The sequence below is a fragment of the Cuculus canorus genome, chromosome 1, assembly GCF_017976375.1.
Source record: "Cuculus canorus isolate bCucCan1 chromosome 1, bCucCan1.pri, whole genome shotgun sequence".
Classification (NCBI taxonomy): domain Eukaryota; kingdom Metazoa; phylum Chordata; class Aves; order Cuculiformes; family Cuculidae; genus Cuculus; species Cuculus canorus.
In genome coordinates this window covers 118803493-118831025 of record NC_071401.1, presented here as the reverse complement: position 1 = coordinate 118831025, position 27533 = coordinate 118803493, and the positions used below count along the sequence as shown (strand labels likewise).

Sequence of the window (27533 nt, the reverse complement as noted above, 5' to 3'; positions counted from 1 at the left end):
ATTTAATGAGGTAGCTTTATCCTTTTTAAAACTTTAATTTATTATAAGTAAACAAGGTAGAGAAAAATCAGTTAGTCAAAGTATTAGAATAGAGGTTTTCTTTTTAGTCAGATGTTCCTGTGATTATATTATTATACATTAAAAAATGAGCCTATGTTATAACTCAAATGAACTTAAAACAATTATAATGCTATAAATTAAGCAATTTAAAACTCTTGTATTGAATCAGTGAGCTTTTGCAAGTAGCTAAACAAGTTAATTTTTTTATAGAAAGAATGGGGTGAAATACATTTAACTAAATTATCAAATCCCACTATAAAGTACTACAAATCATTTCCCGAATTAAGAAAATTTCTATTCATTCAAATGTCAGCACCTACAGAGTTTCTATATTGGCATATTCACTGCTGTTATCCAGAATTTTATAAAATGCAAATTCTACTGAGATTTCAAAACTTTTTTTTTCCAGTGTGGACAGTCCATTCAGTTATACGAGAAACAATTCAGAACATTGGTTTTCAATGTATGAATCTGTGTTCCAGTCTTCCTTCAAAATTAATATGGTATGAATGCTAAGTAGAAAGTTAATTATGCCATAAATTTGAAACATTTCATTCAACTTTTCCTAAATCCAGTAGAATGGGAATATTGGAATGCAAAAACAATATTGTTATATAGTTGCTTAAACACAGCTACAGAATATCCTTATCAGCTAAAAAAAAAACCCACCCCATTTTGTGTAAAGGTTTTTATTTGATTACAACAATCAAATAAAAATATCTCATAGTTAGTGGAGCAACTATTGATTTTGGAAAATACAAGTAGAAAGAAAAAGTAATTAAAGCCACTTAATTAAAAGACAATATGATTGTTGATTTAAAATTGAAGTGACTTAAAATCAGTCCCTTGTAGATCCCATTCAGAGACTGGTAGAAAATTATTTAATCTGATCAAATTTCCTTCACCCTTATTTGAGAATCATTTGCGAAAAAAGCTTCTGAACTAAATTATTGTATTAAGCATAATTATTATCATTATTTATCAAACAACTGTGGGTCAGCAATGCCTTATCATTTCCAGTTCTATCTGAGAATTCAAAACTGAAATTTTTTGTTGAATCTTCTCAGCCTCAACTGTATACATCATGAAATCTTCCATTTCCACATCAGATAAGCACAATTCTTAGGGTTAGTTTTCCAGGAGAAAAGCTTGAGCGTGGGAATTGTTTTCTGCTTGTATTCTGTACCCATTAGCCACCTTTGCTTAGATACGTATTAAGCAGACCTCTGGCAAGTAGCCACGCAAGAGATCTCTAAGCAGCAAGCAGAAACAGTATTGTAGAAACTTGAGTAAAGGTCCCTGTCTTTCAGAATACATCTAGACAAATGCTCCACTGTTAAATTCAAAAAAATAACATGCAGATCTCTTCTGACCATTAAGACATAATGAATCCAGAGGGAGCTGCCTTTCCCCAGCAGTGCAATATTTGCGCACAATTTGTATGGAAACATCAGCAGTTCTTTCAGAATAAATTGCAGGATGAAGCAGTATTTAGTGTCCTGTCACTAGTCACCTTAGAAGGACGGTCCTTCTAAACTAATGAATCAATGAAAGAAACTCACTACTCTATGAAATCCATCCTGCAGAGATTTGAAGCACGCAGGAGAGTAAATGTAAATTAAACTATGTACTATCTCCATACACAAAAACTATTATCTATACTTCTGTGCTTTACTGTTAGAGTGCCTCATCATTCAGTTTCTCCACAGAGGTAAAAACATACCATGAAAGATATAAATTGCCATCACTCTACATGATCAATTTAATCTAATGTATGGCACATGAGACAGGTGAGAACTCATAGAGCACGCATCCTACTAGTTCATATCAGTATCAAGCTGCTCCTGACTTAAATGAAAGCAGACTCAGAAGTCAGCAGTAATGGGCATCTCTTGTGCTCCTCCATCTGCTATAAGGTACTCCCTGGTGCACCCAAATCTCTGACAGTGGGCTCCCACAGGGGTCCCCTTTTTCATGGGGTAGAAGCACCATTCCCCTGAAGTTTCCCACTCTCAGTGCTCCCAAAGCTCCCAGCATCCAGGGATATCAGGGCAGCAGTGGGCCCCCAGACCGCATTCATTCGCTCAAGTCTGCCACAGCTCAGAGAAGAGGCCATACTGGCACAAAACTACATCCATCAATAACTTGCATTGAGACAATTCCTGTTAGAAGTTTATTTATAGGCAGGGCAGATCTATAAATATCCAGGAGATAGGCCAAATACCATAAAAGAGACTTTTCCTTCTCTCATTCCACAAAGCAACACCTAGCAATCACAGTGAGCAGAAGATATTAATGAGGTGTTGTTTCCTGCTCACAGAGCAGCTGAGTAAGAGGCCAAGGACATTCCCACTTCTGTAATAATAGAGCTACGATACTGAAGCACATGGGGTACGGGCTGCAATCAAGCATTACTAATGTGCTCAGTAGCTTAGGTATTAAGTTCACTAAAGAATAAAAAAGGCATGGAAAGAACACGTAGGCAAAATGTAATGGATAGCCACAGGTGGGAGGAAAAATCAGCTTTGAATTCTCCCTAGAATAATTTCTTGCATAAGATTTTATATAAGATGACAGCGTTCTCAGAATAGCATCCCAAAATTCACTGGCAAGGACTGCACCCTCTGGTAAAAATGGCCTCAAGACCACAGTCACCAACTACCATGTTGTTTATAATTAGGAAAAAAAGAAACTGCCAGTTTCATTTGGGGTCGGAGCACAGCTTCGACAACATTGGTGTCTCTGCTGTTGCCCACTGGGTCAGCTTACAACCTGGCATGCCTGGAGAGGCACTTCACTCCCTGTCTGCAAACTATGTAGAAAACAGCTATGTCAGCAGGGACAGGAAGGAGAGCTCACCTTGATCAAAGCCTCTCTGGAGTCCAGACTTTTAAAGAAAACAGAAAAACCACAGCAAGCTCTCTGCGCCTCCTGGAATTGCACTCTGCAATACTACAAGTGCAGGCAAAACCAGCCAGCACTGAGGCACCCTGCTAAGTTAGCGGTGTGTACAAGCATGCACTTACTTGCCAATGGCCCTGAAGCCTGAGCTCAAACAGAATACTCTAAGATGAAAGAAAAAATCGTGAAGCCTGTCCAGCATTTGCCACATGAACACATTTTTTCTCCAGGGTGCCTTTATACATTTCAAGCCACCCAGTTGTTTTTATGGATAAGTCCTATGCTCAGCATGTAATTTCAAAGTGAGTCAGAGGCACAAGCATCAAGAAAAGATGTAGGTTTGGTTGCACACGCTGGGCTGACATCCATCTCATTTTTTTTCATTCTTTGGAACCATATGTCCAGCTGAAGAAACAGGGAAACCATAAAACTAGCATTATTTTAGAGCAGTGCTCAAAGGACTTTTCACCTGACATTTAACATTGCCAGAATCCTCGGTACGACAAGGACAGTTACATTTCCTAACTTTGCTTCCCTACTCACTCAGAAGGTGAGCACAAACTCCTTCATGGAAGTTCAGAGGGAGATTTGGTTTCTAATTTACCTTCTAGGGGAAATAAATCTTTCTCTCAAGATCTTGAAGAAAATCTTGGGAATATTACGTGACCATACCCCTAAATACTCCAAATTTTCAGCACTGAAAAGCAAATCCCTCCTTTGATAAAAAGAAGTGCCACGATTTTTTAATCTAACCATGTTTTGGAGGCTTTCAGCTTCTAGGAGTTCAGGATTGGAAAAGCTGGTTATCATATACCCAAATCTCTAAGAGCATACATTTTAAATAAAGAAGAGGAAGAAAGCAGCAGTATCCTCACTAGGCAGTCATAGCCAATATACGCAGCACACAAAAGGTCACAAGAGAAAATTGGTAGCACACAAAACAAACCCAGACTTTTCAGAGTACTTTTCTAGTGCTTTCTGAAAAAAAAAAAAAAAGTAGCCTCTTTCAGTGCATGATGAACAACTGTGACAACTCGGTGTGAAATTTCTTCATTGAAGCCACTGCCAGACAGGAAGGAAAGATAAAACCTGGCCTGGAAAGAATTTGCTATCTAACCCTGTGTGGAAGGGCAAAGATACCATCTCTGCATACAAGCTGAATCACCAGGTATGAAACAGAGGGAACAAAGACAGGTGGTGTTTAGAAATGGCCTGATATATCCTCAAGTATACTTCTAGTAGAGAACATTATTCACACTTGTGTAACTTAGACTATAGCAGACATCTGGAAAGCTCCCTCAGCTTAATCCAGATCAGGTTCTAGATGTGATTAAACACATTTGCAAGCCAATCCTCCTTATTTCTTAACCTTCAAAAATTACTTCCTTGATCCCAATCAGGATTTTGAGATGCCCACACATATGAGAACAGATAACTTCATATAGACAGACTGTTGTTAGTTTAAACCAAATAATTTAACCCGGATATGTGGAAAGGAAGACTCACTGTTTAACAATTACAGCAAAGAAGGTGGAAGATACAGAGAATTACATTTTTCTGCCCTGTTCTGCTTCAGTTGACTGTCTTTTTTACTCTCCTGTTCCTTTAGCGGTCAGGTAAAAAGGGACAATACTACACGTCACGTAGAAGGTGTGACAAAACACATGCAAACTTTTGTGCACTTTGTGTAAGTGCTATTGAGGTGTTCACTTGCTCAAACTGCATGAAGCAGACCTGATCTCATATATTATCATAATGAGGGGAATGAGAAAAAAATACTTCAGAGCAGGTCAAGGCTATGGTGAAAGGGGCTTTAGAAGTATCGGGGAGGACAGTATAGGTCATCCCATTCATTCAGGAACAAAATCATGATGTAGGTGATGGAGGAAAATACTGTATTACTTTTATTATTCTGCCCAAATCCAATTACTTGCCAATTACTTATTCAGGTGGATTGATTGGTAGCCCTTTCAACATGCCCATCCCTAAAAGATTTGCCCTTGGGAAACAGACCCCACACAATGAAACTAGATCCACTGACAGGTTTTCTTTAGTCTCATTTCACACAAGCCTTACAAGCAGCCCAGAGAACCCCCTTTTGCCTCTCAGAGTATGCAGTGCTGCAGGGTCTCACATGCAGACAGATCCTCCTGCTCTGCAGTGTGTTACCTATACCATGTCCATGCTGGGGAGTTCAGCTACTGCTGGCGAGCAGTGAGTTTGGGTTCACAATAGCTGCATGGGCAGGCAAAGCTCATGTAGGTATTGGTGAACAGTCCAACTCAATTTCAGGCAGGAATGAACTACACTTCAGTGGGTATTGGCAGCTTATCAAACCTGAACTTGTGGAAAGTTTTGCAATTCTGCCGTGCTGTTGTAAAAAGCAAAGGAGAACAGGTTTCTGTACCGTGCAGCTGTACCTGCATGTAAAACACAGTCCAGAAAATAAAACTCAAGAGTAGATGATCCTTAACAGTCAGCTGCTAAAAGAAAGGAGTTTCTTATTCAGACATTGCTACATGAAATTTAGGTCTTGAAAAATCTGCCCCGACAGTCATTTCTCTCTCTTTCTGAGAACAGAGCACTTTATTTCTACCTGCTACACCTTGTTGATTTTTAACCACCTCTGTTCTGCCTCACTGGTTTCCTGCCTTGCTAGGCTTCAACTAGAACTACCCAGTCAGAGCAACCAGAGCACAGGGAGCCTCCAACGCAAACAGCCGTCAGGATCATGAAGGAGCAAACCCCAATTCTCTTCTGTTTGAACTTGATCCTCCTTCCCCCTACTGTGAAGATCGCTATGCAAGGTCATGCCCAATGTCAGCTGAAATTTAATTGCTGCAAGACAGGCTCTGCTGATGGGAAATGGCTTCCAGCAGCTTTTTGGCCAGAAAGGACCAGTAGAACACCTAGCCTGACCTCCTGCATGACTAAGGCTGCTGCAGAGAACAGCTGCTGGGAAAAGGCACCTACTGCAACCTGACAGTGAAGCACCAGCCAGGAGACATCCAAGATCAAGCCTCTCCAGTGCCTGACTGGAAAGAATGAGGGGCGTTCAAGACACGGTCAACAACATTCAGCAGCGTCTTTCCTCACAATAGAATAAGACGGCTCAGGTTGCCCTTGAAATCCATTTTATTAAGCTGCATTTCCCCAAGGCAACCAAGCCTCTAAATCCTTGAAAATTCCTTCCTCTGCTCTCCTCCCTCCAGCACTTCTGCCCAGGGAAAGAAAGCTTAACACTTGCCTGCCTGTTTCTTCTCTTTGCAATTGCTCTTCTTCCCCTGATTCATCAAGCTAGCTAGTGCTCCCAGGTTTAATGCCCTGGGTTCATGGCACACCTTTCAATATTTTTGTCCCCTAAGGCAAAGCCTAAATCACCAGAGAATAGGTAATAAAAGTGAATAGATAAACCACTAAAGACCACTAAATACTGTGACTTAATTGGATTAGATAAAAGCTCTACTTTTTCTCCCTTTTCTTTGTACTCATCCATCATACACCGAAGTGGTGAGACCTTGTAGCAGAACGTACAATGGCACTATAACATGACCCACACTCCCTGCACAAGGTACCTACCTTACAAGCCAAGGTGTGAAGGAAGGGAGGGGGGAGGAAGAGCAGCCTCCATGATCCATTTGTCTCACCCCACTCAGGGGAGAAGCCAATGGGCACATAAGAGCCAAGAGAAAGAAGGCAGAACTTTGGATCCTGATCCAGCTGATGAGGCATCAAGTTGACTTGCAGTGAGAGTTGTGCTTCCTCACAAAGAAAAAACACAGGAATTAGATCTATTTATTCACAGGGCACAGAAGAAAGGAAAGATCCTGTGGAAGCATGAGCGTGCTTCAAGGCTGATGAACAAATCAGGATTGTGAGACTCAGCCAAGTCTCTAACAGAAGGGTCCAGGAACAAATTTAGATACACAGTCAATGAGTTTGCAAACTTCCCAGGTCCAGATCCCTGTGAGGGTACTCCTCCAGTTCTGCAAGGAGCACCTCTGGTGGGCTTCACTGCCAAACAATAGAACATACATACAAATCCTACCTAAGCATTAATAACAGTAGCAAATTGCAACTAAAAAAGGCTACTGCAAACTGAAGGTCGGAGACCAGCTCCTACTTATTTCACTGTGGTTATTACCTAATGCCTTTGAGGCCTAAGCCATACAGTTTATTTTACCTCTAATAGAGCAACAGAGCTCTATCGCTTGACAGAACACAGGAATCCAGCAAAGACAAGTCATGCCTGAAAGCTATAGTGCCCTCTCCACAACAAATTTGAGGAACAGTGCACCTCTACAGCACTACTTTTCTCTTTTGACAGACTTGTTTTCTCTTTTGTGATACGAGAGCTAATTACATTTTCCAATACTCTTACAATCTTTTGACAACCTCAGGAGAGAAGCACTACGCAAGAGCAGTGTCATTACTTAAAATTAATCTGCTGGTTGCATTTGATGAGAGGAGGCAAAATAGTTCACAGGTGGACCAACAGCAAGAAGGGCTGGAGCAAGGCAAAGACTGGGATAAATAGGCAGAGCCGTCCCTGAAATTAACTACCAACAATCAGCTGACTCTGGTCCCATTTAATTTGAGGCTGCATCAGCACCTGCTTAGCTCTGAAGTACAAACTGCCCCATCAAGCGGAGATTATGTCACCTATTCCCACGTATGCCTTTGATATTATGATACCAGTAGCTTCGTTTTTATTCTGTGTACAAAACAAGGAAAATAATTGTTTATCCCACTTCTTTGGGATAGTATACAGGATAGAAGCTACAATGCCCTATATGTCAGTAGATAGCTAGTGAACAGTGAGCAAACAATCTGAAACTAGACCTGGCACAAGCGGGCAGCCTTACTGGCCCCTGAAACACATGGCTAATTTGGGCTGGGTTTGTCTGTGAGAGGAGAGTGAGGGCATTCACCAGGTCTGGCATGCTTTGCTAGACTTGGAGGAGTGCTGCACATGGGGCCATGTTCAACCATGTGTGAGGGATATAGTGGGCAATGACCACATTGATATCAGCTGAATTAACTGCAAGAAATATGATAACCATGGGAGGGAGCTCTTAATGTATTGCTGTCTTAGACACAGTTGGCGTTTCTGCAGCCCTTAGTGAGAGATAAAAGTAGTTTGCAAAGGAAAAGTGAAACAGCATTTTAAAGTCACAGCCTGATCTCTGAAATTGCAAAGAATAAAATGAATGCTAAGTTCAGAGTAATTTTCCCATCCTCTCTTGCCTCCCACGTTGCATCACTCACTGCAGTGGGCTCGAGTGAGTAAAATGCTTTCCATACTCACAGGGCTTCCGGAGAGTGGGAAAACCCACAGAACAAATAAACCCCAAAGACTGTCAAAGTTCAGAATGGAAAGGTTTCAACAGTGGGTGTTTGCTGCAGGCCTCTGTGAGCCAAGCTCTTTTTTCCTTGCTCATCTCATTTAAGCCTTCATTTACACAGTGACTCTCCTGCTGTTATGGGCTCACTGAGCAAATGGCTAAGGAAATAAAAAAGCTAAAGGAAAGCAAAATACTTCTTCTGAGTCTGTCTGTTTAAGGGTACAGCTGCATGAGCACCAAGCTTAATTTCATTGTCCAGGTGAGAATCAAATGCTGTGATCAGTTTGAAGAACTTCTGTAACACTTAGTGGAACAGGATGTGGCACAAAAATTGTCAGATTACAGCAACCAGTGTGAAGCAAGGCAATGTACCTCACCATTGGCGTGGTTAGAAAGTGTGATGGTTCTTCATCTAAGATTTGAAAACTACCTGTTGCAGAGGGTGTTTTAACTCTCTTTGAAGGAAGAAAAAAAAAAAATCATTGGAAAAAAAAAAAAACCGGACCCATGGATTTCTCTTGCAAAGATTTGGGAAATATCTCTTCCTACCTCCTTATCTTCTTTTTTTTCCTGGAAGGCATAGGGGTTAATATCATAACTGCAAATTAAAATTTGTCAAATTCATGAAAATCTATCATACAACCTCATGAAGGTTTGGTTATTAAAAATGTTTGCAGATATAATTATTGTTATAAGCAAATGTATTTATTAGAAATCAGCTATGTGGGAAAAATATAGAAGAAATAAATCCCAAGGATTCTCTTCTGGAAAGCTCAGAGAAGGTGACATTTTCAAAAAAAAAGGAATTTTGTATTATCTGTATGTTTTCCCCTAATTTTTTTTTTTTTCAAATAAACTGGCCAATTTCAACCAATGTTAAACAAAAGGTGGAAATTGCTATGAATTTTCCAAAACCTAACACACTGCCTCCGCTGTGGGGAAAAGCCAGCAGAATAGAGGTATTCGATGTTTTGCACTAGCCAGTGAGTCTGTCAGCACACGTGAACTTAACTAGCATCATTTTCTCTGGCAGGTGAAAACACACACTGAGGAGTTAAAATAATTCTTGTGTGGATGTAAGAGAAGTTAGCAGATAAAGGACTGAAAACTGAATCCAGGGCTACTGTTTCTGCTTATTGCTCTGCTCCCTGGAACCTGCTACTTTATTTGCAATTCTGTTTTGCATAGAATCATAGAATCAATCATAGGATGGTTTGGGTTGGAAGAGACTTAAAGACCACACAGTTCCAACCCACCTGCAATAGGCAGGGACAACTCCCACCAGAACAGACTGCTCAAAGTGCCATCCAACCTGGCCTTGAACACTTCCAGGAATGGGGAAGCCACAGCTTCCCTGGGTAACCTGTGCCAGTGCCTTACCACCCTCAGAGTGAAGAATTTCTTCCTAATGTCTAATCTAAATCTTCCTCTCTACAATTTAAAGGCATTACCCCTCATCCTATCACTACATGTCTTCCACAGCTTTCCTGTAGTCCCTTCAGACAATGGAAGGTCACTGCAAGGTCTCCCTGGAGCCTTCTCTTCTCCAGCATGAACAACCCCATCTCTCTCAGCCTGTCCCCATAGCAGAGGTGCTCCAGCACACTGATTATCTTTCTAGCCCTTCTCTGGGCCTGTTCCAACAGGTCCATATCCTTCTTATGTTCAGGATTCCAGGACTGGACACAATACTCAAGACGAGGTCTCAGAAGAGAGGAATAGAGGGGCAGAATCCCCTCCCTCACCCTGCTGGCCACGCTTCTTTTGATGCAGCCCAGGATACAGCTGACTTTCTGGGTGGTGAGTGCACATTGCTAGCTCATGTCAAGCTTCTCATCCACCAGCACCCCCAAGTCCTTCTCTGCAGGGCTGCTCTCAATCACATCACCCTGCCTCCTGTACTGAAACCGCAGATTGCCCTAAGCTATGTGTAGGACCTCATGCTTGGCCTTGTTGAACCTCATGAGGTTCACAAAGCGCCACTTCTCCAGCTTGTCCAGGTCCCTCTGGATGACATCCCATCCTTCTGCTGTGACACAGCCTCCACTCCAAACTTTCATTAAAACAGATACCACTGCAAAAGTATTTGCAGTAAATACAAAGTCAGTTTACTTGTAAATAATAGCACATGCACAAGAGATGAGAGTGAGGCATACAAATATCACTGATATGTGTTGTTATACTCATTCCACCCCTGCTCCCCTAACAATCTTAGCTCTTCAACATATTCCCTTCATGGAGCAAAGGAATCCACACATATACAGATTGGCCAAAGAGGTCTTTCTCGAGAGCATGAAACACAGTAGAGGAAACATTCCCCATTAAAAAACATAAGGATCTGAACTTCTAACCTTCTTCAGTTTTCTGAGGAAAGCTCAAGTTTACCCAGAAGCAACATACGAGTTCAGATCCACCTCCAGTGTCTACAAACTGACTATCCATGGTTAACTGAGAAGTATATTTTCTTTTCCCCACATTAGGCTTGATTCTTCCCCTAAAGACTAGTAGAATAAGACTTGATTCCCACATCCCTGATCCTACAGATATGGCACACAGAGAAAGAAGTGCTAAACAAAATCTGCATTCTCAGTTTTACACGAGAGCTAAGGAAGAGAAAGCAGAAAAAGAAATTATGAAAAAAAACAATATGTGGAACCTGATAAGAATCCCTTGGTCCTGAGGGAACTGGTGGATGAAGTTGTTAAGCCACTATCCATCATATTTGAGAAGTCATGGTAGTGTGGTGAAGTTCCCACTGAATGGAAAAGGGGAAATATTACCCCCATTTTTGAAAAAGGAAATAAGTAAGACCCAGGGAAGTACAGGCAAGTCAGTCTCACCTCTGCGCCGGGCAAGATCATGGAGAAAATCCTCCTGGAAATTCTGCTGAGGCACATGGAAAATAAGGAGGTGACTTGTGACAGCCAATATGGCTTCACTAAGGGCAAATCATGCCTGATGAGTGTGGTGGCCTTCTATGATGCACCTACAGCATTGGTGGCTAAAGGGAGAGTAACTGACTTCATCTACCTGGACTTATGCAAAGCATTTGAAACTGTCCCACAGACATTCTGGTCTCTGAACTGGAGAGACACAGATTTGATGGATAAATACATCCATCTTGGTGGGTACACTGGGTACACTTGGTGGATAAAGAATTGGCTGGATGGTCACACTCAGTTGTGATCAACGACTCAGTGTCCAAGTGGAGACCAGTGACAAGTGGCATTCCATAGGGTCAGTTTGTTAACACATTGGTCACAGATGTGGACAGTGGGATGGAGTGCATCCTCTGTAAATTTCCCACCGACACTAAGCTGCGTGGAGTGTTCAACACACTGGAGAGAAGAGATGCCATCCAGAAGGACCTTGACAGGGTTGAGAGGTGGGCTTGTGCTAACTTTGGCCTGTCCAACATGGTCAAGTGCAAGATCCTGCACTTGGGTCAGGGCAAACCCAAACACAACTATAGACTGGGCAGAGAATGGCTTGAGAGTAGTCCTGAAGAGAAGGACTTGGGAGTGCTGGTGGACAAGAAGCTCAATGTGAGCCAGCAACGTGTGCTTGCAGTCCAGAAAGCCAACCGTATCCTGGGCTGCATCAAGAGAAGTGTGACCAGCAGGTCAAGGGAGGTGATTCTCCCCTTCTTCTTCGCTCTTGTGAGACATCACCTGCAGTACTACATCCAGCTTTGGAGTATTCATTGCAGGAATGACATGGATCTGTTAGAGCAGGTCCAGAGGAGGGCCATGAAAATTACCAGAGGGCTGGAACACCTCATCAACGAGGACAGGCTGAGAGAGTTGGGCTTGCTTAGCCTAGAAAAGAGAAAACCCAGTGGAGACCTTCTAGCAGCCTTCCAGTACTTAAAGGTGGCCTACTGGAAAGCTGGGGAGGGGCTCTTTATCAGGGAGTGCAGGGATAGGACAAGGGGTCGTGGTTTTAACCAGAAAAGGGGGAGATTTAGATTAGAAATTATGGAGAAATTTTTTACAGTGAGAGTGGTGAGGCTCTGGCACAGGTTGCCCAGAGAAGCTGTGGAAGCCCCACTCCTGGAGGTGTTCAAGGCCAGGTTGGAGGGGGCTTTCAGCAGTCTGATCCAGCGACAGATGTCCCTGTCCATGGCGGGGGGGGGTTGTGGAACCTATTGGTCTTTATGGTCCCTTACAACGCAAACCATTCTATGATTTTATGATTCTATAATACAAGGGGGAAAAAAACCAATAGGATGGACTGAGAATATTCCACAAATTCCCAAAGGGATTTGGTTCCTGTTTATGCATTTACAGTATTTAGATACCTTCACAAAACTGAGCTGTCATCACCTCTGTAATTCTCTACAGCAACAGCATTGCATTGTGTTTAGTTATCTTCCTGGTGTACATCACACAAAGAACCAAAACAGACAAGACTAGATGAGATTGTAAAGATAAGGATCAGAGTCTTCCTTTTGTTAACTCCTTTAACTTCCAAACTTCCTTTTGTTAAAAAAAAGAAAAAAAAAATCTGCATTACAGAGTGCAGAGTAGCCTTTATATATTTGGTTCAAGTTCCCTTTCAAATCAAATAGTTCTCAGTCTAATTTTATGTATTTGAATGCTTCAAGTTGGATGACTGAAGGAAAGGTTTTGGTACCACAAACTTAATTCAAGAGCACATGATATATTGAGGGAGGAGCATGTTAGCACAACCAGGAAAAAGCTGTCAGGGAAAATCTGACGGTATGGTAATGGACACAGAGGGTCTGCATGCAAGAATTCTACTATGATTAAGAGAAAATATTGTTAATAGAGTTACATTTCTGAAGGAGTAGTTCTGTCAAAATCAGCACAAAATCGAGTAGTTATTAAAAATATGGTTTGAGTGATCAAATTAGATTAAAATTCATTGTCTCTCTGCTTCACTAGAGTAGACCCTGACTTCACCTCCTGCTGCATGCAGGCAGTCTCATGCATCTCTTCACCCCTCTGTGTCCCAGCAGCAATATTGGTAAAATGGAGGCAGGCTGAAGGGTGTAGCAGAGTCCTTGAACTCCTCAAGCAGGAGCTTGCTGTCCTCTTCCAGGACTGTGAGCCCCAGCTTCCCCCCAACATACTATAGGAAGCCTGGAAGACTAACTTAAAGCCCATACTTTTCTGTGCATGAGCAGGCTCCACAGATTAAATACCAATACACCTACACATCCATACCCGCAATATCCACTGTCTGCACCTGCTTTCTGTCAGCAAAGAGTGCATGTGTTAAACATGAGATTTGGAGGGGAAGGGAAGGAGCAGCTGTCTCCTGGAGCACACAACATAGTAGCTGTAGCCAAGGATTTGAGAAGCATCATGGCAAAGTTAGTTGTCTTTGTCCACAATTCAGACTTTACAAACTATCAGAGAACTTCATAATCATACTATCCATTTTGTCTGTGGAAGCTTTACAAAGCTGCAAATTATCACTTTACTCTAGGATGCTTTAAAAGCATCCTGTAATGAGTGAGCTGAATAAAAGGCAGTCAAGACCCAGGACAAGGATCATTAGCATTCAACTTATTGAAGGCTGAGAAGCACTAACAGAAAAAGTACTTAGGGCACTTATTAGTTGTTTTTTCAGTATGACTTACCAGTGCTCGTTTTAGCGTACATGCAAAATGAGCCTTATGCAATGTTAGAACACCAGAGATCACAAAATATTCACAAACAAGGCTGTGGGACTTCAGCCCACAAAGCTCTTCTCCAAAACAGATATTTCACTGGACATAACCCAGCTACACAGAACAACAGCCCAGGAGCTGACAGCAGAGAACTACAAAGAGGGGAAAAACTTGCCACAGGGCAATTTTTCTATCCTACTTAAACAATGATGGAAAACTGAAGATGCAACTGGCTTTCTAACAACACCAGGGATGAAGCTACAACCTGCGGAGGCTCAGGGGTCCATACTGTGGCCAGTGCTGTTTAATGTTTTCATTGCTGATACAGACAGTGAGAACGAGTATATCCTTCAGCAAGTTTGCAGATGACACCAAGCTAAGTGGTGCAGTAGTCATGCCAGAAGGGCAGGATGTCATCCATAGGGACCTGGACAAGCTGGAGAAGTGGGGCTTTGTGAACCTCATACATGTAGATACCATATGAGTGACCATAAGTAGGGGAGCATCTCCTCTCTTACTCAGGAGAAAATGTCTCTCCACCATCAATGACAAAATTTCTATCTTGCATCTCAAAGCTGCCACGTACAAAAAAGTTAGAATGTCATTCAAGGAGTGTTTCAGTGAATATTTCAGGCAGTGTTCAGCAAAATACCAGGCTGCTACCCTGCTTGGACACAAATTTAACATTACATTTTCCAGTACTGCTGCTGAGATCGGTACGGTTACCCCTCTGTGGGGCATCAGGTATATCCTTTAGGGACTTTTGTTGAAGATTCGGCTTCCATATAATTTCAGCTTACATTAGTGTTGTAAGTGGGTTTAGCAGGCTTTCAAGTAAAGCAGCAAGTACCCTACACATGCTTACCATCTACTTTTGCCATTGCTTTTCCCTCGGTTACATGGTATATGTAGGATGACAGAATCAAACCAAAAAGAACAAAGAATGTGTGTGCACATAAAAGTAAACCAACCAGTGTGTTCTCTACCTGCAGAACTTACAGACTGTTCCCGAGGTTACAGACGGGCCATTGCAGCATAGAAGTCAAGTATTTGAGCTCGGTTCTTATCTTGATCTTAATTTTCCTGAGGAAACTCAGGGAATTGACTTTCATATGTTGCATTTCCCCATGCAAAGCAATTTACATTGATGTTCTGAAGAATTTGGAAAACTGGAAGTAACCAGCTGAGGTGAGGTGTAGAGGTAAGAGCAGGGGAAGATTCAGGCTCACCAGAATAGACTCTTGATCCAAGCTTTGCACCGACAGCTGTTCTGCAGCACTGCCTCACTGTCTCAGGCACCAGGCAGCCTCATGGTTACCTATTTAGACCAGGCCTGGCTGGGTCTCCACCAGCTTAGCAATGTATGGCTTTTTCTACCAGGCACAGAGATGCTCCAGAGTGTGAAGCACTAGAGATTTCTGTTCAGAGTTTCTGAACAATGATGCTATCTCAGGTGCTGCTTTGTGTGTGGCCTGGAGGCCCACAGCTTGTTTGAAAAATATTTTCTGGCGCAAAACTGCTGGCACGTAGCAATGCTGTCCAGTAACTCAGACCACCTTACCGCAACACAGAAAGGACACCAAAAACTGGGTAATAGGACTAGCACAGACCACAGAAAAGGACATTTTTTTATAAAGGCACAATTGGAGCAGATTGACAGACCTGTTACCAACACCATGCTTACATGGAAGCGCAATGAACTTCTTTCCTATAAATTGTGCCTCTCTGATTGCCTGGTTACTTTCTTGGACTCAATTCATTATACAAGAAAGACGATATCACAAAAAAAAAAGCCAAAAATAAACACAACCAAACAAAATGAAACAAAAGTACTACAACACAAACAACAAAACAACAACCAAAAAATCCCGACCAATCAACAACTTTATAAGCACCTACTCCTCTTTGAAACTGTTGTATTTTAGTTATGCCTGACTGGCAGGAGGGCTAATGGATATGGCTCTGTATATAAAAGTGTGCTCACTCTTCCTTCTACCAGCATATAGGGATACCAGCTTTGGCCATATCAAGTCACAGAAAAAAACAGAAGAGTTTTGACAAGCTCCACTACACGTAGAAATCAGAGTGATACCCTTCCAAAGCTACACGTTAAATTGACCAACTACCTGCAGCCATTATGGAAAAAGCCAAGGCGTTCCTGTTTAGCTCACGGTTCCCCTTTTAAGTGGCCCATTGGTCAAAGAGGTAACTTTAAATATTACTCTGTGCCTCTGTGGTGCAGCTTAGCTACAGCTCTCCAAGCCAAGGGGCGAAAGGACAGGAACATTTATTAAAGGTTTCCACTACAGAACAATAGCTCTCACTTTTTGTAGCTTGAAATAAACCCTACTCGCAACACAGAAGCAAGTGCAACCACACCAGGGTTTGAGCAGGAAAAGCCTTCACAGGGGGGCTAGTGAAGGACGGATGGGGGAAGGGAGGTGGTTCTCTGTAACCAGAAAAAGTACTGCCACTCAATTTTTTCCACTTACAGTCAGCCCCACCATGACGCCCCCAAAGTGAACACTAGTACTGACCACTGAGTGACAATATATAAACTCTGTGAAACTGGGCTGACAACAGCGACTTTCTTCTCTGCCTTGATGAAGAAGCCATCAGCAATGAAACTCCATGCTGCAGCTATCCTCATCGTTTTCTGGCTTGGCATCTTCACTATTGACACGGTGAAAGGTAAGCTTACAACCCAAGAGGAAGACAGGAATTGCTCCACATTGCACCAATGGTCTAACGAGTAGGATTTGTTCTCACTCAGAGCAGATTCATAAGACAAAACTCACAAGAAATCCAGATCAGAACCACAAGAAAAGCAGCTTTATGGGAGATTTCATCTGATGTCCTATTAATTGGTGGTTCACTTCTGCCTTAATGCAAGGAGAGTTTCTGTACATTAGAACACTTAAAGGATTTCTGTACATTATTCTCTCTCTTAAAATCATGAAGTCTTGAAGACACAATGTCTTTTAAGCTACTGATACCATATGGCAATGAGTTCTATAGGTTAATAACATTTTTATGAAAAATATTTCTTCAATAAGATGTACTTTTTTCTTTTTCTAGATATATTACTTTTATATGTATTTTATTATATTATTTTGTATTTGTTTTTCTCTAACTATGTAGCTTTAATCCCTTTAATGTTCCTATTTTATAAAGTTCTTCCAGTTCTTTACTGCATATTGCCTATTTGGTTGTTTTTAGCAAAAGATTTCTGTACAGACAGGCAAACTATGAACAAGAACTGCAAAGGAGATCAATGGATGTATACAATGTCATATTTGAGAACATATATGAGCACTGAGATAAGACGTGTTTATTAGCCATGCTTTAAATAAGTTTGTCTACAGTGATGTTTAGATGTGCAACTTTTGGATTAAGCTACATGTATCATTCAAAACCATGAACATGCATACATAAGCACACCTTCTTACACACAATCAGATTCATGCAAACAAGCACATAAAAATCACAGAAAAGACTCACATGCAAGCCATATGCAAACCCATACAAATATGCAAAGAGAAACACACAGAAAAGGCATCTTCGCAAAACCGCACCAAAACCAAACTGAGACCTGCTAAACATTCACAAGATTATGTAGTTACACACTGACTATGTTGACCTAGTGCCCCTAGAGCTATATCATACTACAATCTTGTATGTTGATTAACGCTAGTGGTGTGCAAGGGATAGGAAAAGGATTAGAAATAAGAATGATTAAAAAAAAAAAAACCACCAAAAAAAAAAAAAAGGTAGTTAAAGGTGCAGAACATTCTGGGTTTGTTCCTAGGCTTAGAGCAACTCTGCTGGTATTCTCTGTGTGAATTCCCTAGATATAGTTTAGTATTAGAGAGAATATTACCAGGACTAGTAAGGATTGTTTGACTGTCCCTGAGTTCTTTAAAGTCATATTTTGAAACTAATCTGACTGAGACAGTAAGACACATATTTGTAGAGAATCATCAAAAAAATACATCATGTTACTTGTGGCTAAAGCAAGATCAGAAGAGATTTTCCTTCAGGCAAACAAAATCCCAAGAATTAGCTTCTCTGCCAGTACCCGTGCACTGGCTATGCTACAGTTTCTCCAAAGGCTGATTTGCGTTTGCCTCAACTATTCCAATTATTTCAAAGCAAGAAAAGCTCACTTAATGAGATTATGTGAAGCATGTTTTATATTTAGCAAGATGTACCTAAACAGCTCTTGGAATTTTCTTAAGCCAGTTTCTCTATATACTTTTTAAAAGGAAACTTCAGAATACAGCAGTGGTCTGTTTTGTCTCCCTCATGCTTTCCCAAACCTGTCTTTGAATGCAGAGGCTGCAAGTAACACGTACATATGCTCCATCTTACTTAAATGAGCTCCCATTTTTAGTTGTTATCATGTAAGATAACAATGGCTTACAGAATTTTGCACTGATATGACGATCCTCTTTATTAATCACCAATGCATTTCCCTGAAATGTGTGAAAATATTGGAGAAAAGAGAAAATGAAGTAGCGCCCCATTGCCTATGAAATCAGACTTAGAGTAAGAGTAGGCAAGTACTTAGTCTTCTTGCAGATATACCTTTCTTTCTTTCAACTAGGTTTTTAGTGCTAGTTTTGGATATCCAGTGTGAGACAAGTAGCCTTGCTTTCCTTTCCTTCACTTTAAGAGTAGGAGGAATTACTGATCTACATCCAGACGACATTTGGAAATCCACCTGCTAAAAATGCTGGCTCTAAGCACTACTCCATTTGGACACTTATTTGCAGATGGTACAGACCTAATTATTTCTTATTTCCTATTAATACCTTTATTAGGAAAGGCTGAGAGTGGTGGAGTTTTTCAGCCTGGAGAAGAGAAGGCTTCAGTACTTAAGCAGGCCTATGAGAATGACAGGGACAAACTTTTTAGCATGGCCTGTTGTGATAGGACATGAGTAATGGTTATAAATTAAAAAAGAGTTGGGCTGGACTATATGTAAAGAAGAAATTTTTTATGAGGGCAGTGAAACACTGGAACAGATTGCCCTGAGTGGTGGTAGATACCCCATCCCTGGAAACATTGAAGGTCAGGTTGGACAGAGCTCTGAGCAACCTGCCCTAGTTGAAGACGTCCCCGCTTATTCCAAGGGGGTTGGACTGGATGAACTTCAGAGGTCCCTTCCAACTGAAATAATCCTGTGATTCTATGAATTATGAATGATGCCAAATACCTTTTCTGCTCTGGATCAGTGACTCTCTAGGGGCAGAATAATTACACAGCTGTTCCAGAGAATGGCTGAAGATTAGTATCTTCACTAAAATAGCGATAGCACTTTAGAGACTGCGAGATGCATCACAAAATATACCCTAAGCTTTCTTGTATAACTGGTATCGTGGCTGTATATCAGGTCCTAACCACGGTTGAAAATCTGCCAGAATTCATAATTCATAATGTAATTATAGCTAAATATGAATATAGTATTGACTGCCTTTGTCATTTGTCTATTTTGCTTCTAGGAAGCATTGGAAGTCAGCCCATGCGCAAATTCAGTTGTGTAAATCTGTCTACGCAGCAACTGAACATCCGAAAACTTGTCAGCTACGAAAAGCGAGAAGTTCCAGTAGAAGCTATAATGTAAGTATTTGGTGTACAATTCACCTTCAGACTCATCCAAACAAATATGCTACCATCAAAAAGAGAAAGGCCGTTGGAAGACACTTCGTGGCCCAGCTCACTAAAGCTGGCTAGTTCAGGTCACCTTTCCGCTTCCCCCATGAAGCAACACCTGGGAGCTGAGAGAGGGAGAAGGGTGGGCTTCAGAGAGCTGGGAGATGTATGCTGCTTTCAAATGCTGGCAGAAGTCTCGCTGAACAGCCAGATCTTTTGTGCCCAGGAAGTGGGGAAAAATCTCAGCAAGGAGCCAAGATGGAGCAGTTAGAGGGCCAGTGCACTGAATAGAGCCCAGGGGAAAGATCATGTGAAAGAGAGTTTGAGGTAACTTGTGACTCCTGCTAAGAGCTGTGTTTGATCTCTTGATCTCACGAGCATGCGTTCTAATTAAATCCAAGATCTGCTTCTAGAAGGTAAATGTGCATCATGATTTCATATAAAATTTCAGAATACCAGGTATGCTTTTTTTTATATGTCAGTTACAGATGCACATGACTCTGTGTGTTACATAAATAGGGAATCAATATTATCAACTGCTGTCATTTCAACTAACAAGTACAAACTCCAGTATGTGATATGGTTTTCCTACATTCTTCTTCATGTTCTGCATTAAAAACAAGAACAGTAAACCTGGATTTGTAGACTGAAGTTTAACGGCCAACTGGTTTGCTTTCTTTCTTCCTATAGGTTTATCACCACCAAAGGGATCAAGATCTGCGTAAGCCCCAAAGAGAAGTGGGTGCAGACTGCTATGAAGAAAATAGATGAAAAACGTACCAGAGGCAAATAATCCTGTCCCAGGCAAGATTCTAAGGTCAACTACGTGGAATCACCATCAATGCTACACATAACAGGGAATAAAGCTTTAGTATCTGCTTTTAATTCCTATTTATTAATTGGCAATAAAATATCTGAACAAACATGAACTCACCAGAATCTGTTCATCACCAGCTAAATGTCTGCTGACTTCCTCGTTTTACAGCTGGAGCCTGTTACATTGCTTTTTTTCTGAAATGCTTGATAATATTTATTTAAAACTGAATGTAGATATCTTCCCATCCTTGCTTCCCCGACCAGTGTGACATTCAAGGGTGAGTAACGAGTGATAGTTTTACATACTGTAGGAAAGAAGACAACTTCCCACAGAGCTGGATGAGTGCAGACCTCCATCCTGATGGAGATCAGAATGTTGTGCATTGAGTGCTGGGTTTGAGAAGGTGCTGTGTAATTTAATGGTTACTCATACCTATATAATCTATAAGGAAACTAACTTCATGCTTCAAGCTATCACCTGATCAGTGCAATATTCAGATCATCTTTGGGCCTTCTATTTTTATACATAGTATTGGTGCTATTATCTCAGTCCACTTATCCTGCCCACTGACTTCATTGAAGTTACTTCAGTTTCGCCCTCATGTGAGACAAACCTGAAACAATTTACTTTTTACTCTGCTATTCTCTGTATAAGCAAGAACAAACCATGTCTGGAATCTGTATTTCACAAACTCATAGGAACTCCCTGCCCTAGAGAACTATGTATATGCAAATGTCTTATATTTTTAGAATTACTATATTCTACAAACAGAAGGTTATGAATCTTAATAAACTTACTACAAACCTAGAATCAAATGGTACATTTGTCTGCTTGTATGTAATGCAGATGGAGACTGCTGAAACAAGTACCAAGATGACAGTGCAAATCTGAAAACTTCAGGCAAGCCAGCTAAAGCTGACACTGCTGCCAACTCATGACTCGGATTGTTTGAAAGCAGTCTGATTCTGAGCTTTCTACAGCATATTTCAGCTGTAAAGCTCATATTTCAGACAATACTTCTTCAAAAGCTCAAGTACTTGAAGGTCAGACTTCATACAAACTTAGGATGATACCCATGTTATCAGAAGCAGACATGGAAGAGCTCTGGGCAGGGAGAGAAAAAACTGACCTTTAGGGATTTTAAGGAGTGAAGGAGAAGTATAGGCAGAGGAGCTCCAGCAATAAGATTCCCCTCATACTAGCACATGTGTGTAGCCTGCACTGCCGCTAAACTATGGGCTTTTCATCACAAATAACCTCTTAGTGATACTCAGCACTTCCAAACTACACTATAGAAATAAGATCACATTACTCCAAAAGCCAGTCCTTGCAGTTCCCTGTTCTGGTCAAGTCAGCAGACAGAACTTGTCACCTGTGGCTCATGTTTTGTCATACTCAGTCCTGTGTAGGGAAATGCATTTATTTTTTACTATTCAGGACAGTTTTTAAAGCAGTGCTACTGCTCAGGCAATGAAGCAAAGGATGCCTGTATGTGTCACCCTAAAGAATAGAGCCAAGGCAGGCTACTCAGCCTCCATTATATGAAGGGATGCTTTGTTACTGAAGTTCTTAATATCAACTACACTACAAGGGAAAAAAAAAAAACAAATAAAACAAAGAGTTGCTTCTAAAAATTTGGTAAGAAGAGCTTTACAGGCAGAAAGAAGTGTTCAGATAAGATGTTTCTGGAGTATGGCAATATACAAATTGGTGTTCGTTCATTTTTGAATCACCGATCTCAAGACCCCAGTCCCCCATATTATAGACAACAAAACCATTTACATCCCCTTCAGCATCATAAGACTACCAGCAGGCTACAAAATCAGGTCACCTATGAAAGTAATTTTATGGCAAGCTCTTGCAGATGAATACCATCAACTTCCACTGACCAAATTCATCCAGGACTAGAACTAACTAACATGCTTTCAGCAGGCAGAATTTTAATGCTTTTGCTAATACTCAATAGTATCTTATCCTGGAATTAATCTGGCTGAAGTGAATATAATTTTTTTTTAATTAGGACTATTGCAACCTGAGGATATATTAATTAATCATCACATAGCAATTAATATTTTATATCTGCTGATCCTCATCACAGTTCATAGCATGATTAATAATCATTTTTAAGAATGACTCATCCTACTCAATAATTACATCTTGTTATACCTTGCAAGATCTGTAATGATCCTTGTGCACTTCTTGGGAGCTAATTACTATGGGTCATCAGTGGTCTCAACCTCTCTTCCTATTCAGCCATAAACAGCAGGGACTTCCCTGTCTTTTCCTGACCATTCTTTACCCACTCCTTGATGTGGTCCTAGTTGCATGCTATTTTTGTCATACCTAGCTGTGTGTAATCTGGAAGTTTATCTGTAATGGCAGTGCTCTTGCACTTTTACCTGAGGCTCTCAAAATGTTTTAGAAAGAATGGAAATTATGCTTAAACCTCCTTTTCACACACAGACACAAAAGGAAAGTGCAAAATGAAGAACTAGAGTGCTGCTGTTTTGTTGGAGGAAAGCGAGAACTATAGCCTCAGTCTCCCCAACTTCCTTAGGAAACATCTTGCTTAGAAAAAGAGGAAGTTAGGCTCCAAGGTATGTTTGAAGATCTGAGGCTGTGGTTGCATTGATGTCCTCCTTGCACTTGGCTGCCCACCATTTCTTCTCCAAGTGAGGTAGGGAGCAGGAGGCTCACAGTGTCTGCTTCCCTTCCTGCTTATCCTCTGCTAGACTGCAGCCTGTAATGTGACCGCTGATTTCCTTTGAACTCCTTTCGTAATATTTGAACACCACTCTGCTAGAAAGTACCCTCCAAATTCACAGGGAGCAGCAATATTTGAAACAAGCCAACCATTTCTCTTCAGTTGCACACTACTAGCACAGTTTCCAAAGGAACTGGAGAAGTGTGCTGTGTTCAGATCTGTAGCACAAGGGAAAGACAGCAAAGAGCTCAATGTACAAACCCTCAACCTGAGTAAGTATCCACTGCTTCACTAACTTCAACAGAGGCAGACAGGACAACTACCCACCCCTTCAGGCGTGCTGGCTTTTTGCATTAAAAACAGAGTATGCTTCCTGGGCCATGATTTTATGTATCAGCATCTTTATTCTTTTCACTGCTTATTTATAATTAAGGGACTAGAAAATTAAGGGCTTACAATGACAATCAGCTTTCCTGAAATCTATTACATTCTACTGTAGTATTACATTACTACAACATTCAATCCCTAACCCCCAGTGATGAACTTGATTGGTTTGTAAAATGCCTTCTGACTATCATTTGTGTTTTGCTTTACCCTGGAGATTTTTATGAGCTGATCAACTATGTTAACAGATTGCTCAAGACCTTACATGGGAAGAAGAGAAAGGAGAACTGGGTACCTGTGTACAAATATTAATGCATCAGTGATGTTATTTTGCCAAATATTGGTACATGATATGACAAGTAAGGCCTGCTAATTCAGCAAATACAAATATTTTATTTCCCCATTCCTGTGGAACAACACACTATGTGGATCTTGGAAAGCTAAACCTTATACTTTAAATTGAAAATTAATTGATTACTTAAGCCAAATTATTGCGGTTTGCTACAGAACACGTTAATTCTAGTTTTATGGCAAGTCAGTATAAGAGAAGGAAGGAGGAAAGGTAGGGAGATAACAAATAGGAAAGGAGAGACAAGGAGTTATTTCAGGAGGAAGTATTATGACATATGTGCCATTAAGTCCTTAATATGTCAGTTTTATAGCAGCTCACTTGCTCCCCTGAATTACAAACTCTGCTCTGTGGAACATGCCCTAGAGTAAAAGTCTTATCAACTTCAGGAAACAGAAGCTTAAAAGATATGCCATAATCCTGGAAGCCCCAAGATATACTCTTCCATGAGTATATTTTTAGGAATCAACAAATTGAAAACATCTGAAATTACTCACTGCAAGCGGCCAACAGTGTAATTCAGAGCACAAATTTTAGCTGAGTATTTGATTTGCATAGCATGATAAAACTACATGTAGTGCGCTCTATGATCAGGTTCACCATTGCTGCATGCCCCAGTGTGCCCATCTGCTCTCTAGGAACATCTAAGGCCCTTCCTTCAGCAATATTTGACCTGTTTTGAGGGCACCCTTCTTACTGCCTGTTTACTTACTTACACTGAGTGCTACCTTCTCTCTGCCATTTCCCACTCCATGCTGTCCACCCACAGCTTTTTGTTTTGGTTAGGAAACCTGAGAAGAAGAGAATAGACCTGCCAGGACAACTCCTATGCAGGCTGCCCAGAAGATTCAAAAAATATTCTGCTGTTATATCATGGTTTAGCTTCCGCCCATTCCACCTGACAGTAGCCAGAAGCAGAGAGAGGGGAAGCTGTGTAACAAAGAGGTAATGCAAAGCAGAGAAGAAAAACCCATTTCACCTGATCTTTCTCACCTTCTAGCCTAGAAAATATTAAAAAACTGAACCTGCAGCTTCAGTCTGACAAAAAATAGTGCTTCCCTATTTGTACAATCTGACCGTGTGTTTTTACACTTGTAGACATCAGTGGCCAGATTTAATCTCTCAGGTCTTTAGCTTTCCCAACCTGATCCCTGGCTGCTCAGACAATTTCTCTGTATTCCTCCCAGGCTACCTGCCCTTCTTTCCATTCTCTGTAAGCTTTTTTTATTTAGTTTAAGTTTGTCCAGGAGTTCCTTGTTCATTCATGCAGGCCTCCTGGCATTTTTGCCTGACTTCCTCTTTGCTGGGATGCATTGCTCTTGAGCTTGGAGGAGGTGATCCTTGAACATGAACCAGCTTTCTTGGGCCTCTCTCCCTTTCAGGGCTTTATCCCATTGTACTCTACCAAGCAGGTTCCTGAAGAGGCGAGTTTACTCTCCTGAAGTCCAGGATATTGAGCTTGACCTGTGACCACCTCACTGCCCTAAGGATCTTAAACTCCGCCATTTCATAGTCACTGCAGCCAAGGCTGACCTCGAGCTTCACATTCCTCACCAGCCTTTCCTTGTTGGTGAGAACAAGGTCCAGTGTAACACCTCTCCTCACTTGGAGAAAGAAGTCACTATCACTGCATTCCAGAAACCTCCTGGATATCTTGTGCCCAGGGTGGTTCAAGTCCCTCATGAAGACCAGGGCTTGAGGACATCTGCCTATAGAAGGCCTAATCCACTCAGTTTTCCTGGTCGGGTGGCCTGCAGTAGACCCCCACTACAACGTCATCTGTCCCTGTCCTCCCTTTGGTCCTGACCCATAAGCTATTGGTCAGCTCCTCCATGCACTCTAGCTGGTGACTGACATAGAGGGAAACATCCTCTCTATCCTTGGGGTGCTTTTCATGAGGTACTGGCTGTTTCAGGTTTGATTTATTAAGACCTTCTACCATGAGCATTTGTCCACTCCAAATGACCTGCTGTAATGCTACCAACCAAGTTAAGCAACTAAATAAGCAAAATATTGAGATCTCCCTTTCTAGAATTTTATTATGCTAGAAAAAAAGTGAAGTAGTAATTGCTTACTGGAAAAAAATAGTAATATGATTATAAAAAACTTACTTTGAAGTGCTGGGGTTTGCACGTGGGACAGAGCAACCCTGGATAAACGTACAGACTGGGGATTTAGAGCCCTGTGGAAAGGAATCTGGGGATGCTGGTTGATGGCAAGTTGAACATGAGCCAACAGTGTGCCCTGGCAGCAAAGAGGGCCAACCATGTCCTGGGGTGCATCAAGCGTGGCATTGCCAGCTGGTTGAGGGAGGTGATTGTCCCACTCTACTCTGCACTGGTACAGCCCTACCTCCAGTGTTGGGAGCAGTTTTGGGCGGCATGGTATAAAAAGGAAGTAAAGCTACAGGAGAGGGTCTAGAGGAGGACCTCAAAGTTGATGAAGGATCTAGAGGGGAAGCTGTAAGAGGAGCAGCTGAAGTCACTTGATTTGTTCAACCTGGAGGAGACTGAGGGGAGGCCTCATTGCAGTTTGCTGCTTCCTCACAAGGAAGATCTCTTCTATCTGGTGACCAATGATAGGACCCGAGGGAATGGCAGGAAGATGCACCAGGGAAGGTTTAGGTTGGATATCAGGAAAAGTTTCTTCACCCAGAGGGTGGTGGAGCACTGGAAGAGCTCCCTGGGGAAGCAGTCATGGTGCCAAGCCTGACAATATCCAAGAAGCATTTGGACACTGCCCTCAGACACACGGTGTAAATTTTGTAGTTGTGCTATGCAGGGATAGGAGTTGAACTCAACAATCTCTGTGTGTCCCTTCCAACTCAGGTCATTCTGTGATTCTATGATAAGTTTCATGAGCTCAGTTTCATCTTTTTAAACAAAGAATCATTCAATTGGAGTAAAACAGCCTGGTAAATGTCGCACTGTAAAAACAAACTTGTTGATTCCTACCTATTGTGAATACTTGTAGTGAATGAAAGTTTCAAGAATGTCTAAATTCAGTCTTTAAAACTAAAACAATAAGAAACAGTTATCACTCAGAGAATGTCTTAGGAGAAGCTTTGTGGTTACAACTGAAGATTTTAGCTGGGTATTTTTTTCCATCTCAAAAATCATGTAAGACATCTCACGAATTCACCTACAGTCTGGAATCACACGAACATATTTACAAACTCTCTAAAATATATGTTTAGCTTTGAAGACCCCCAAACTCCCCTATGGATGCCTAATGAAGCCGCTACTTAAAAGCAAAATTCACATGGTGACTTGTGGCTATGTTCTGCAGGTGAGTGCGTGTCTTCTGCGCTTTCCCTCAGTCAGCCCAAGCACTTTGTGGTATCAGCCTGGGTTCTTTGGAAGTCAAGGGAAAGCACTATATTTTTTACAAGTCCTGCCCCACAGAAGGGACATGTGCTACTCCTTCCAGAGCTGTTCTAAATATAACAGAGAGTAACCTCCGGCTTACACAGGCACTGCAGTTATTTCATTCCCATTTCTATTAACAAAACTAGTTTTCGTTTAATGAATGTTCTCTTTGTCACTGATCTGTTGGTCAGTGCACCATTCTGTGCTTCTGGGGCTCTTTATGTACAGTGTTCAAAATATAGACAGCACAGTACGGCAGAAAAATAGCTAAATTAAAAGAGGCTAAAATAAAACTTAATTCAGAGAACTTCA

General features: G+C 41.4%; 1 protein-coding gene and 1 long non-coding RNA gene across 2 annotated transcripts in view; one reads left to right on the top strand and one right to left on the bottom strand.

The window, feature by feature from the left end:
- Window positions 1–27533, bottom strand: part of LOC128854619 (uncharacterized) — a 236304-nt gene that overhangs the window by 134451 nt on the left and 74320 nt on the right. The window lies entirely within an intron of this gene.
- Window positions 16431–21129, top strand: LOC104055837 (lymphotactin). The gene is made up of 3 exons (XM_009557022.2): window positions 16431–16635; window positions 19449–19566; window positions 20290–21129. Exons 1-3 carry the CDS (start codon window positions 16548–16550, stop codon window positions 20390–20392), a joined length of 309 nt encoding a protein of 102 aa, XP_009555317.2. The 5' UTR covers window positions 16431–16547; the 3' UTR covers window positions 20393–21129.